This window comes from Lichenostomus cassidix, chromosome 1Aa, assembly GCF_008360975.1.
Source record: "Lichenostomus cassidix isolate B80296 chromosome 1Aa, HeHo_3.0, whole genome shotgun sequence".
Classification (NCBI taxonomy): Eukaryota; Metazoa; Chordata; class Aves; order Passeriformes; family Meliphagidae; genus Lichenostomus; species Lichenostomus cassidix.
In genome coordinates this window covers 5,613,091-5,627,153 of record NC_139480.1, presented here as the reverse complement: position 1 = coordinate 5,627,153, position 14,063 = coordinate 5,613,091, and the positions used below count along the sequence as shown (strand labels likewise).

The following is a 14,063-nucleotide window of genomic DNA, read 5'->3' as shown; positions in this document are numbered from 1 at the left end:
GAAAGGAGAGTGCCAGGGCTGTCATTAGAAAAGAGCTCATGCTGTAAAGTGAGAACCAGAAATATATTTGGTTTTTTTTGCTTCTTGTTGGACAAATGGAGTTTTATGAGAAAGTGAATGAGGTTTCACAGTAAGTGGTCATGGGTGCCTGCATTTTGAACCAGATTATTCTGAAGGTTCAATAGCCTGCTGAGCCAATTCTGCCCATCGCTGAGATTTCTCTCCCATGTTGACCCTGAAGCCCCAGGTCCCCAGAGGAGCTGTGACTCTTCCTTGATGATCTTGACTCTGTGGCAGGGAGCAAGAACAAGTGTGTTTGACATCAGTGTGAAACCTGAGCTGGCCCAGGGGACAAGGGAAGCCCCAGAGCAGATTGGCATCGTGCTGATGATTGTCAGCCTGGTGTAGGGTAGAGCTGACCCTACTGTGAATGGGCACCAAAAGAGAAGAATGGCCCAAGCTCCTCTTTAAAAGTCAGTTTTTCATATTCTACACCCCTAGTCTTGAGCCTTCCTCACAGCCTGTACACAACCTTTGGGCAAAGTTCCTTCTAATCCACTGTTGCTTCCCTATGATGTAAAAAAGCATGCAATAAAAACCAATAGTGATTCTTACAATTTAAAAATTAAAAAGGTTTCCCTTGACAACATCTGGCAAAAAAGAAAGCCATAATAAAAAAGCCAAAAAATAAAAAAGATTATTTTAGAAAAACAGTTCCTACAAACTCCACCTTGCTGATAAAATATTAAGAGTTTTCCCAAAATTGTATTTCTTCCTTGTTAAACCCTTAAATCAATTCATACAGCAAATGTCCTAATGTCATGCCAGAACTTCAATACAAAGGGTTTACTGCTACTTGGAATATGTATATCCCACTTGAAATAAGAACCACGTAAACCATGATTCTGTTAAAAGCATGGTAGTGCAGAGTGTGGGTTGTTAATTATTGTGGTGATAACCTTAGGTAGGAGGATGTATCAAAAAATGTACATAAAACAACAAACAACCCTTACTGCGTCCAATAAATTTAACTTCAAATACAGAAGAAAGACTCCAAAGAGTTTTAGGCGTAGATTTTACAAATGGATGCCCATTGATTTCTGACTTCAAATAGCCTCTGCTTGACATTAAAGGTGCATTTATTTAGCTACTTGGCTCCAAGAATCCAACCAACATTTAGTGCTCTTGTGCTACCTATCTGCACTGAACTCTTGCCAGGAAATTCTACCAGATTCACTAGTCAGCAAAACAGAGCACATTCCGTTTTTAAAATAAAGCATGCTAAAACTAAAACAAAGAACAAATGTCAGTGCCATGAAGGCAGTTAAAGCAGTCCCCGAGTACAGCTCTTTGAGGTTTGCCCTCTATACAGAAGCCAATTTTCACTAAGCAGCAAATTAGAGCATGGGGAAACCAAGATTATTACATCTAACTGAAGGTACAGAATAAATTTAGATGGGTGGAATTTATTGAATTACTCTGTTTAGGGAATAGAAGTTAAACACCTCTAACGAAACCATGAGATCCTTAATGAAGATGAGACTAGTTAAGGCCTCAGTTCTACATCTCATCCCAAAGAAGCACATTTCTAAGATCATTATTACATTCAAATTGAGGTTTTCCCTTTTCTCCCATCTGCCTTTTAAAACAAAATCCAAATGAACACTCCAAGAAAACCTGACTCTAAGCTGAATCATATAAACCACATCTCTACGAGCTATGAGGGTATCAGCAAGCTGCTCCTATGCTATGTTTGAAAAGACACATCTGAAAATTCATGTTGCTTATTTGCAACACATAAAAGCTACTTGTGATGCCAGCACCAAGTAAACAGAAGAGAACTGTCGCTATTTTGTTGATCTGTATCATATATCATAACAATATGTCTGTATTTCTCAAACACTGCATATCTTCTTCTCTGCCTAGCAGCACTCCTACATAACAAGTGATATCTAAATACATGTTTTGAGAAAGATAAAAGCTCCAATATATGACAAGGAATATTATGACTAACAGAGAGATTATATTCATCATAAGTAAAAGGATGATGTTTGATCGTACTTGTGCAGAAAGTTTTTTAATTTTTTTTTTAAAAAATCTTTTAAATTAATTTCTATCCTCAGGAAAATGATTAAAACCAGAAAAGCCTTGAGATGTCAGCTGGTGACATGTTTTTCTTCTTTATCTTTCTTTTTTGTTGTTGTTGCTGTGAAAAAAAAAATCTGAGCGAATACAGCAAAGTGCATCATTAACTTCTTATTAATTTTATAATACAAAGGCAATTCAGTTAAAATAGTAGTGCTGCAACTTTAAATTACAGAACTAGCTTGGTATTTAATGAGAGATTTAGCACAGCAGGGTTTCTGTTAAATTAAGTTGTGCCTTCACATCACAGTGGGAAAACAGGTGTATATTGGTTTAGAATTATGGAAATGTTGACTAATTCCAAGGCTTGTAATCAAACAGCAAGGCACCCTGCAATATTTTCTTCCAAGATTCTGCATTAATCATTTATGTCTGGTCTTATTTTCTTCATGTCCACTAAAAGGGCGCAGCTCAAAGGAGAAGATCAAGCGCTTGTGTTTTCATGTCTCTGTTAAGGATGAGGTCCAAGCAAAAAGCAGAGATAGAGACAGAGCACTGCAGGCTTTGCTCAAAAAACTACTTAAATTAAACCGAACATGCAGCCTTGGAAGGGGGATAAATTTCACAGTAAAGCCCCACTTTTTTGGCTTCACTGGTGCTGATCCAAAACCTGTTTACCAAGCTACATGAAGCAGGTCTGCATTTAAGAAATGAAGAGAATAAACCCAGAAATAACCTAGGCTCTATCATTTAATGAACACAGAGCTGTTCTCCTCCACGCCTCTGCAGCAACATGGGTTACACCTGAGTGCAGGTAAAACACAGAGGAGTTCCCACAGCCACAGCATCCCTGCAGCCCCCTGCTCCTGCCTCTGCCAACTTTCCTTACCTCGCACTAATAAATCACCTGCCTTTGCCTCGGATTTTCTACCTGGGATATTTAAGGATGCCTTTTCTGATGCATGGTGGTATTAGAGCAAAAGAGGAAGACACAGATTTCTTTTGTTTCCAGGAGACACCTTATTACTGAACCTCCTACTGACCATACCTTGCTTACTGGAAGCAAGCTGATGCTTGGTGCCTAAATGAACCTGATCCAAATTCATCCCTTGTAGTAGCTCTGCCAGAAGATTGCTTCCATTTGCTCTGAGACTATTTCACACATGGACCTATCCACTACAGATCTGGCAAAAGCTGCTTAGCAGGCAAGAGAAACAATACAGAAATTGGTAAAATTCTTACAAGGAGAATCCTGCTAACGTGAAGCGTTTCCAGCATGTGTGCCACAACTTTAGGGCGTGCTTAAATGAAGTTATTTTGGGAACACACAGATGCAGCATAACAGTATCCCCATATATGCTGAATATCAGCATACTGCACGTGCAAAATATAGAATCTGTTATATAATATATGCTGAATCATGCTGAAATACAAGTAGTAGAACTGTATTCAAGTTTCTTCTCTTTATTAAAGGTGTCCCTTTAAAAAAGTAGGTATAATAACTTATCTCATAGTAAAATCTAAACATCTCTGACTGTATCAGGAATATTTTTAAAGCCAAGGCCCCAGAGTCATGGGAATGCAATTTCCACATTTCCTTAAAAGAAAACTTTGTAACCTCACAGTCAGGACAGGAAAAAACAGCTTGGAAAGATTAGTTTTAAATGGCAAAGAGCTAGAGAGAGCTTTAGAAAAAAAAATATTTTTGAACCTTATTTTAAAAACATCAAAAGGTACACAAGTGTCTTTAACTGCAGCCTGCTCATTAGCTGGGCAAAAGTGGAGGAGAAAATTATGCTCTGCACAAGTAATGATGCAATGCAAAGCTGAGCCAGCTTTGCCACCCATATGTGTGGAAATTAGAGAAGGACTCTGCCCCTCTGAGTTGCCCACTGGGATAAACAAGATCTTGTAAAACACATGAACCAGCTTGAGAGGCTCAAGGAAGGACAGAGCAAAGAAAGGGGAGCTGGGTTTGTTTAGCCTGGAGAAAAGGAGGCTCAGGGGGGACCTTTTCACTCTCTACAACTCCCTGACAGGAGGTTGTAGCCAGGTGAGGGTTGGGTTCTTCTCCCTGGCAACCAGAGACAGGCCTCAAACTGCACCAGGGGAAGTTCAGGTTGGACATCAGAATGAACTTCACTGAAAGGGTCATCAAACATTGGAACAGGCTGCCCAGGGAAGTGGTGGAGTCATCATGCCCAGAAGTGTTCAAAAAATGACTGAATGTGGCACTCAGTGCTATGGATTAGTTGGCATTGTGGTGTTTGGTCAAAGCTTGGACTCAATGATCTTGGAGACCTTTTCCAACCTTAATGATTCTGTGATTCTATGATTCTAAAAGGACTCTGTCTCTTTCTAAGGGGATGCTAGCTGGGCAGGGTGAGCTCGGGATCACCTCCATCCTGCCCTGCCAGTCCACACAGATTCAGAGCATGACAGAGAGCAGTTACTCAGTGATTTGGTTTGGGTGCAACACTGAATTGGAATAGAGAGCACACGTCCAAGGGCTTGGCATTTTCTTGCCATGGGGATGGGAACCAACAACTGGAGCTGCAGAGCCAGAGGATGCTGAGATTCAGCCTGAATTCCAAAGGGGTCTCAAAAGGAATCGTGCCTTAGAGCCTTCCTTTCTCTCTTGAGGATGGCACACCCATCTTCTACACCCTCAGGTGACAAGACTACCACTGGGAGGTTTGTAAGGTCTTGATACTGTCCCTTGCAAGGGCCAGTTGCTGGAAAACATCACTTGAAGTGCCACAATTTTCCTCTTATTTTCCTGTGGCTGGCCTACCTTTGCAGAATCCCTACCACCATTCCCAGAATTTTCACTTGCAAATGACAGAGGACTCCAGTATTTTATCTTGGTGAACTAGCAGGGCTCACAGGTAACTGTCCAACACACCTCTAGATGCTGGTCATTTGCATGACAGATGAGGTGGCTTTCTTAACAGGAAATCACTTGCATAAAGTGAACTAGCCAGACATAATTTTTCAAACACGGTGTCCAATTTCACATACAGCACATAGGAACTAAAGGAGATATTGCCCATAGAACTATCAGTCCAGTCAATGCTCTATTTGTTTACACAGTCTATTTATTTATTTTCATGTCTGTAACCAGACACTACAAACATATACTTGAACACTTCTCCTACATCAAGAGGGAATATACCTCCATCCTTTGTATTTTTTCTCTTCCATCCTCAATGTATTAGGCCACACTCAGCAGAAAAAATGAAAATAGTGGTACAATGAGTTTTCAGAGCTAAGACATGCAATTACCAGTGATATACTTCCCTCTAGCCCTGTAATTTAAATATAAAATATCATAGGAAAACACAAGATACAGTTTGTACAACACAGCCACAACAGTTCTGAACACTGGTGTCAGTGGGAACAGGGGGTGAGGAGAGGTGATGTCAGGGACAGGATGACTCTGCAAGCAGCTACATGATACCACACTCCCCAACACCCTGAGATGTGCAGCTAGTGCATTCAGGTTGTTTAGAAAACATGTGGATAAAGGCTGCATTAACAAAATTGGCTGTGTCTTGTCTTTTCCTCTTCTCTCCCTTTTCAAACATGAAGCCCCAGTGGTGCAGTGGTTTTATGCCATATGTTTTCTCCCATCCCTCTCTCCCTCCCTCCCTCCCCCTTAAATACATTTAAAAAAAAAGGATCCACACTGCACTTTGGCCACTGCCTCTGGTCAGCAGGAATCAGTACTATTTCCAGCCAAGGGACTTTCTAGAGAACAGCAACTGCCTTTGGACATGATGCCATTGCTACAGGACTGGCACTGATACAGGACAGACCATCAGCTTAGCCACCTCCTTGCAGAGATCAAGGCCATTTGGGGCACCAAGCAGCATCAAGAGCAAAAGGGCCATTTTTCTGGCAATAAAATAATTAGGATCAAAAAGTAAATGTACTCACCCCAGGTAAAGTTTTAATATTGTGCAGTGCATTCTGTGCCTCAAGAGCAGCTTTTCTTGTATAAAATGTTACGAAACAACAACCTATAGAGAGAAATGAAAAGCTTTCAGAAATTAGTGAGTATGATTTGTGAGAGTACAATAGGGAGAGAGAAAAAACAGTGGTTGAACAACACATTATGAAAGCTGGAAATGTGAATTATCCTGAGGCGCCTGAATGACATGAATAAAAGAAAGCTTGTGTGGTTTAAAATAAAAAGTCCCCCCCGTGCATTGCATCTATAGTACACCTACACTGTTAGTGAACTCTAATCACTTAGAAATTGTTAACCAAAATCCAATTGGCTTTGTACATTGTAAATAAGGTTGTATTTTTCTGGAAGCTCCCCATTATACTTTGAATATAAGCAACATGGCAGGCTCAAGCAGCAGGAATTCATTGTTACCTCCCAAGCAGAAAATCAGGCTAAAGCAGGACCTTATTTAAAGGGCCTTATACAAAAGAGCTAAAGTGGGTTTCCCCCTTTCTTTGAAACCAGGCAGGACTGGAGGTAGGACGCTCATCTCAGTTTCAAGAATGAAAAACAAGCTACAGGTGAATTCACCACTGCTGGGATAGTGCAGGATGCTGATGGTTGACAGCATTAAGGGAGGCTCTGCTCCCCCTGCATCTGCCTAGTTTTCAGTAAAGCAGGTTGTTTTAGTTGCTTTAATCCTGTGGTTTCCCTTTTGACAGCACAGTCCAGCCAGGTGGTCTGTGACTTAGGGTTGATGTCACTTTCTCCACTGCAAACATGTGCAGAAGCAAAAGCAACCCAGGCAGCTCAACACCAGCCCCAGGGTGAGCTCAGGGCTCACAGGCAGATCCTCAGGAAGAGCTATAACATCACAGGCATGGGACTAAAAGAAGAACCAGGGTTTGCCTGTAATGTCCTACAGCAGTGAAGTCTGCTCCTTGACAGATGAGATCTTTGCTGCAGGTGGGGTGTTTGGTGACCCAGTGGCTATGGGGAGAGGGAAAACATTCTGGGTAATGCTGCCTGGGGGGCTGAAGTAAAAACCTACTTCCCAAGAAACGGGATGATGCAGATCTTACTGATGAATCAGAAAACAATCCTGTTCTCTTAATCACAGCCAGAGATTTGTTACAACTCCAGAGAAATGTCAAAACCAATCAGTAAATAAAAGAAACCCCGGCTCATGAGCCTTGGTACTCCCTTGGAGCGTGACACAGATAAAATAATCTGTGCTTCAGGCAGTGAGCAAAGATGATGCTTGTATCAGCTCCCTGTTGTTTGCCAAGGTGAAACACCCCAGCCCACCTGACATGCCTGCTTGTGTTCAACCCTGCAGCATCCCCATGATGGCAGAGGACACAAGGAGAAGGTCTGCACAGCAGCACACAGCAAATATTGGGAAGAAACCATGTGGAGATGGCCCATCCCACACTTTGGAAGGAAGGGCTGAATCCAGAACAGCCTCTCCGCTGCCCCTTGCTTGGCTCAAGCTGTGCATGGCACTAGGAATGCTCTCTGCAGCTGGGCCAGTGACAACCATCACCTCTACAACAAGCAAAGGTGATCATGTGTTCCCAGCTGGAACACAGCAAGTTTATCCCTAATGCACAAAATCACTTGCAGGCACAAGAAGACATGGGCAGGCAGGTAATGCAGACTTAACACAGCTGAAAGAAACATTTTTCATGCTGCCAACAGGTTCTTTAAAATTTCACACTTTGCGATGGAGATGGTTCAATAATTATTTCAGTAAGTGGAACATTGTTCGCAGGGATGTATGTTAGACAGGCACAGCCTGTTAAGGTTTGTGTTTCCTGTGAGTGTTTCTAAACCTTCTGTTTCACTGGAAAATTCTGAAAATTTGAATTATTTTACCCCAGGTAAAAAAAAGGAAAAAAAGTTCCAAGTTTGTGACATTTCATAGTGAGACTTTGAGACAACATCGCAATATTTTTCTACCCTGCCAGCCAGCCCCAAGTCTATCTTCTATTGTTTCTTAGTTTGGTTTATTAGCTTTTTAATATAAAGTTTCTTAACCAGGAGAGAGGATTCAGGGGGGAAAATATCAAGCTGTAATCACAACTTTGCAATTGCCATGTCCTTTTCCATGGGCCTGAAGAGCTTCATTTTAGATTTCAGCTGTGTGGGTTCATTCCGATAAGGAGAAATTTGAAATCTATTGGTTTATCATTCTTGGCCATACTTAAAAGAACTGCACTTGAAAGATGAATATGCTGTGAAATACCCTTTAACTGGTCATTTTTGGGAAGCAATAGCACAGGAGAGAAAAATGTTTCTGTGAATGAGGGCCGGAAGAAACAGTAGCTTAATGGGAAACGTGCAGATGTTTCAGGCAGGTCCTCGAACCTTGACAAAAATAGAGACTCCTAAGCTGACACAGAATTTCAGACTGACACATCTGAAAATGCACATGGATAAAATTTTTCTCTGGACACATCTGGCTTTTATCTTCTTAAATAAAGCAAACCCCACAACAAGAGCTGGATTGCTGTGGTTTGAAGGGGGCATGGAAACCTGCTCATGGACACCTGAATTTGGAGGGATCTGCTACAGAGGTTGGGGATGGACTCAAAAAAGAAAATAAGAGAACAGAGAGGAACAGAAAAGGCAATAGCACATGTGGTCCCCAAGGAAATGCTGTAGCTCAGCCTACGGATTTTTCTGAGGTGCTGCAGTCATGTTACACAAACTGAAGATGCCTCTGGTGTAAAATCCTTTTGAGTTAGTACATAGAAAAAAGTACCTAATTCAGTCTTTTCTTCAGGTATACTGGAGGGGAAGATGCCTGTGCAAAAGGACAGGGCTAATCTGTGCTTTAGGACTGGCAGCTGTCCCCAGCTGAAATTGCCAAAGACAAACAAGTGGCCCAGCTGGAAAAGAAAAAGTATATTTCCTACTGAAAGAAAAGAAAAAAAATACAACCCTCCCCTTCAAGCCCCTTGCACGTATAATCTTTGCTTCATCACCAAATAAACTCGACAGCAGCTTGAACCACAACTAGACTTTTCTGACATCCAAATAACTCAAAGCCTGGCAGTGATAACCTCTCCCCTCCTAGTCAGGACAACTTGAAAGGTGAATTGGTTTGTGGTCATGGTTCTGCTGATCCCCAGCAGCTTGAAACACAGCCCAGTTTAACTCCACGTGGGTTAGTGTATTCTTGCCCACAGGCACAGGAGTCATGCTGCCAGTCAGTGCCTCCAAAGCAGCAAATCTCCTGCGCTCTGCTAAGCTGGTTGTGCTCTACTTGGAACAGTATTTACTACGGCGTAAGGCATTTCTTCTTTGTACCTCGAAAAAAATGCTGAATGAATCATGCAGATCCCTACAGTCCCTTAAGGACATCGGCAACAACTTCGTGGCTATCCTGCCAGATGCTTGAACAGACTGAATAAAACCTGCCACTCCGTGCTGCTTGGCATTTAATGGCAACAAATGGGATGCCTGAGAAACAGCAGCAGAAAGCAGCCCTGCTTCTCAAGGCATCTGACGAGCAAGCGCTGCAGTGTGGACATTACAATGCTTAACTTCAACACATCATTAAGAAAAGGGAAAAGATCCCTTACTTCAGCTTGTTTTCACTCTCCCTCCCTTCCCCCCTTCGCTCCCCCTTCCCCCCTTTTTTTTCTTTTTTCAAAAGAAATTTAGTGCCAGAGAAAGACCTCAAGGTCCCAGCCATTGGGAGAGAGTTGACACATTCAATTCTCCATGACACATTCAATTCACAAGCCCTTGCTCAGGCTGCCAAAGGCACCAATTAGCACCAGTGGTGGAAATTTTATTTATTTAATTTCCACAGAAACCTGTTTAGCAAGGCAGTGACAGGGACAAACAGCCTCGTGTATGGCTAGAAACAGCTTTATGTGAGTCACTGTCAAAGATGGCAGCAATGGATTACAGCAGAATCAAGCCACGGGTTTACTGAAGCCGTAATTTAGAAGTGAGGAATGGAAAAAAGAAGAACAAGTGGTGGGGACACTCATACCACTGTTGCCATGATTTTCTGCTGACGGCAAACTTGGGTTTCTGGAGGATGTTATGGAATTATGACAAATTGCAGTTTTCACAATGAAACTTCAAGGAATGCCATTCCTCCTGTAAACAAGAGGATTTTTCAAAGAGCTGTTAGTGACCCCATGCAATGGGGCTTCTCCTGCCGTGTGACTTCTGCTCTGTGACCCAAATTTACCTCCCAGCAGGGCAGTCATGGCTTTGTTAGGCTGCAAGATCCAGCTCTGTGACGTCTCCAGGAGCTCCGCCATGCCGTTATTTTTGTCACTTTCTCCCAATTCAAACACAGACTAATTATGCTGTGAGAGCTGTTTACATTCCTAATTTTGAACAACTAACAAAGGAAAGCTCTCCTCCACTTGAAGATGTAGCTTACACGGTCCTCGCTGGCATTTAACGGCACTGGGATCTGTGTAAGAGGCTTAATCTCTCAGCCAGGATTTCATGCCTGAATGAATACGGCAACCTCCATCTTGCTTCGGGTGAGAAAAAGTGTTTTACAGCTCCCTAAACTGAATAGACAATTCCTGTGTTAAAGTCACCAAGAATTACACATGTGCATCAATATGAGAAAATAACCCTTGGATGTGGACAGGAATTAAAACATGCTCTGCAAGATGCTCTGAGGTTTTGATTTCCTTGAAAAATATTTTGCAATTTCCCAGGCCTGAAAACTTAACTTTTGGGAATTAAAACAGAAAAGATACAGGAGAGAGATAAAAAAAGCAAACCCAACCTGTATTTGTTGGTCTGATTTATTAGTTTCTTTAGTTTTCAACTGTCAAAATTTGTCAGTTTGGATCTCTCCTGTGTTGTGCATATTATCACCTGCTGCCAGTATCTGAACCCTAACCATGGGGTATAGAAATACAAGAGCTTATCAGGGAGCCTGCAAAGCTTGCAACAACTTAAAAGTATGAAATTTGCTTTACCTTCTAGACTAATAAAATAAACACTTCAAAACAGCTATAATGATTATCTGATGATTGAACTCTGTATTCTTTTACCAAGTAATGGAATCCTGGCAGACAAATTTAATTCAAAATACATTCACATTCAGGACATCAACAAAGTCATCATGTTGTGAATTGAAAATTCCTTTAAAGGCTGCGTTTGAATTCTAAGGGGCTGACAGATCAAGGGACTGAAGGCCCTGGAAGGCTAAATGAGTGAAGTCCTGCTATGTTTCTTTCTTTCTGTGAATGAAGCTCACTTTTGTGTGTGCATTTGCAAGCAGAACAGGTGCTGGCTTCATACAAGCCTGGAATCTCAATGGGGACAGTAGCTTCTTGTCAATCCACCACAGTTCAAGCTAGTTTAAGTTAAGGAGGATTTATTTTTCTTGGTTTTTTTTCCCCTACTCTGAATGTTTCTCTCCTGATTTCCACATTCACTCACCCACTACCAAAATTTAAACACTACACTAATACAGGGCAGCCTTTAACAAGATCTCTTGCATTCCAGCTGTCCACCAGAACCCTGGAACATGACCTCTGTAAATCACAAAAAAGCTGCCTGAACAGCATGATTTGCAACCAAACACACCATGACCTGTAATGTCATTTCCCAAAAGCCAATAAAGACATTAAAAGTCCTTTTCCACTAAAGCCCCTGAAAAGACCTATTGCTACAAGGAGTTCAGGTGTGTGGCTGGGCAATGAGACTTTTGTAACATTTGGTGCCGTGCAATGGGAGCCTTGCCAGGCATTTCTTCTGTGCTACAGATGCTAGTGCAATTGGCTAATCTGCACTGAAGACACTGCTCTAGTATCAGGAGAGGTGTTTCAAGTCTTTGAGATAGTGATTGGGTCGTTCCATACAAAACTGGAGAAAACCTTGAACTTCCTGAGTAGCAAATATAGCCATTCCTGACAAAGGAACCCAGAAATTCCTGACAAAGGAACCCAGAAATAAAAATCCAACTATTTTTGAAACTCTGCTTATCAGAAAAAGACGGTTTCTAAGGCAGGGATGTGTTTTGATTCCTACCTGCACCATCCTCACACTCTATTGTACACGGAGTCACAGGAGAGTAAGATGGAAAGGATTCACTCCTGAAGCAATTCCTGATAGAATTGCCGAATACAGCAGAAATCAACCTTTAACGATGCCGCCTCCCAATTAGCTCAGGTTTGCTAATAGTTTGATATAATTGGCACCCTGATGGAAACCGTATTACCAGTCCTGTCACCAGCCAGGAAGCCGCACTGCCACTCTAATGACAGCACATATTATAGCGATGCCACTTCTAATATTAATACATTAGCTGAATGTAGGCTCCCATGTGAGAAGGATTCTCAACTGGGACGTGCCAAATTCCACCCTGTGCTCTATTTTTCCTCCTGGTTGCAACATTCAGGGTGGCAGCACCCCAGCCCCAGATTGCCCCACAGCATGCTGCTTGCATTAAAGCACAAATGCTCCAGGCCAGTAACAAACCCGTAAATGGCCAGTGAAAAATGATCCCATGGAGCTCAATTTTTTCTCTCCATGCCTTGCAAGTTATGACGGCCTTTCTGTTAATTGGCCACAAGTCCTAGTTTGCTGTCAGCCTTCAGCTGCACCGGGGAGCTCTTTTGGAGGAGTCACACTCTGTCATTCCTGTACCCTTGTGAATACAAATGCTCTCTATAAATGTCCTCTGCCTACAAAATGGAAGTGTTGTTTTTTTTTTTCTTCTTTCTTTTTTTACTTTCCTCTTTTTTTTTTTCCCTTTCTTTTGACCTAGATTAAATTTGCTGCATTTTCAAGTCTTTTGGGAAAGCAACTAAGAACTAATATGCACCGGTTCATGTGCCACAACACTTCCCTACCCATTATTATGTAAATTTTGACTAAAGTGCGACACAGATAGAAAAGATATCAAGGGCAAAATTGCCAGAATCTACTTTTCTTGCTCTCTGAAATAAGCCACTTATATTAAACAGTTTTAAATAGCTAATAGCTGTACAAGTATCTGAAGAATTTCAATGTACAATTTTTCGTATAGGACAATGACAGCTTTTGCAAATTCCTGAGCTCTCCTACTGCCTGTGTAATGGCTGGGAAGTGAATATTTGGGAAGTTTCAGCACACTGGAACTCTGTTTTACTTCTGAAGGAAAAGGCCAACTGCCACACCTGCAGCTTGGCCATACTCTTGTGATATCTGGACTTGATGGTGATACAGGAGTGAAAAAAAAAGCAGATGCAGAATTAGATTCTATACATGGTGTCAGGGTAAATAAATACACACAAATCAGGTTTATAGCATCAAGGCAATTCTATGTCATTACAATCTGTCCCAAAATAAACCATCCCTGTGTGCTGGGATGGAAGCTGAGCTTTATTGGTCTGGGCTGAGCAGTGGATGACAGACATTGCAACATAAACTCAGAAAGTGCTGTGAAGACTGAGCTGAGCCGTCAGTGGTACTGAACCTTCACATCAGCACTGCATCAACACCTGATCTGCAGGTGGGTGGAAACACCACTGGCCTGGGTTGTTCTTCTTTTGCCAGCTCTCCCAAGCACCCACCCAGTGTAAGTCCCCAGGGTGAGCCATTGAGATTGACAGCTGTCAGCCAACCAACGTCAGTGGGAAAATCAAAGCAGCAGCTCAGTGCCTCCTGTTGAGTTCATGTTTGGTCCATTCACATTTCTAGATCTCGGGGGTAGAGAATAATTGGGATCTTACACCTTGCTCCATATGGCTTACAATAAAAACTGCTTGTCAGAGCTTTTGGACAAGAAATTCCCAAGTAAGTAGGACAGCAGGGGGAGAGGGTGGGGAAATGGCATTCCAGCCTCTAGCTCTGTGATGGGTGTCCCATGGGAAGTCACTGCACTTCCCACTTGTACAACACAGAAAAGAATATACACAAAATACAGGATTTTTTTTTTAAACTGGAAAGAGTTTTAAACAAGGTCTGTCACTATGCATATATACTGTCTCAAGAAAGAAATCTTGAAATTAGGGGGACATCAAAATGAAGCTACAAAAAATGAGAATAC

The 14,063-nt window shown here is 42.0% G+C and overlaps 1 protein-coding gene across 9 annotated transcripts in view; it reads right to left on the bottom strand.

The window, feature by feature from the left end:
• The window catches only part of CELF2 (CUGBP Elav-like family member 2), a 543,197-nt gene that overhangs the window by 92,677 nt on the left and 436,457 nt on the right, over positions 1 to 14,063 (bottom strand). For all 9 annotated transcript variants that reach the window (XM_085082623.1, XM_085082595.1, XM_085082585.1 and 6 more), the window contains one exon: positions 6,025 to 6,107. In XM_085082623.1, coding sequence (XP_084938749.1) covers positions 6,025 to 6,107 — 83 coding nt within the window. The remainder of the gene's footprint in view (positions 1 to 6,024; positions 6,108 to 14,063) is intronic.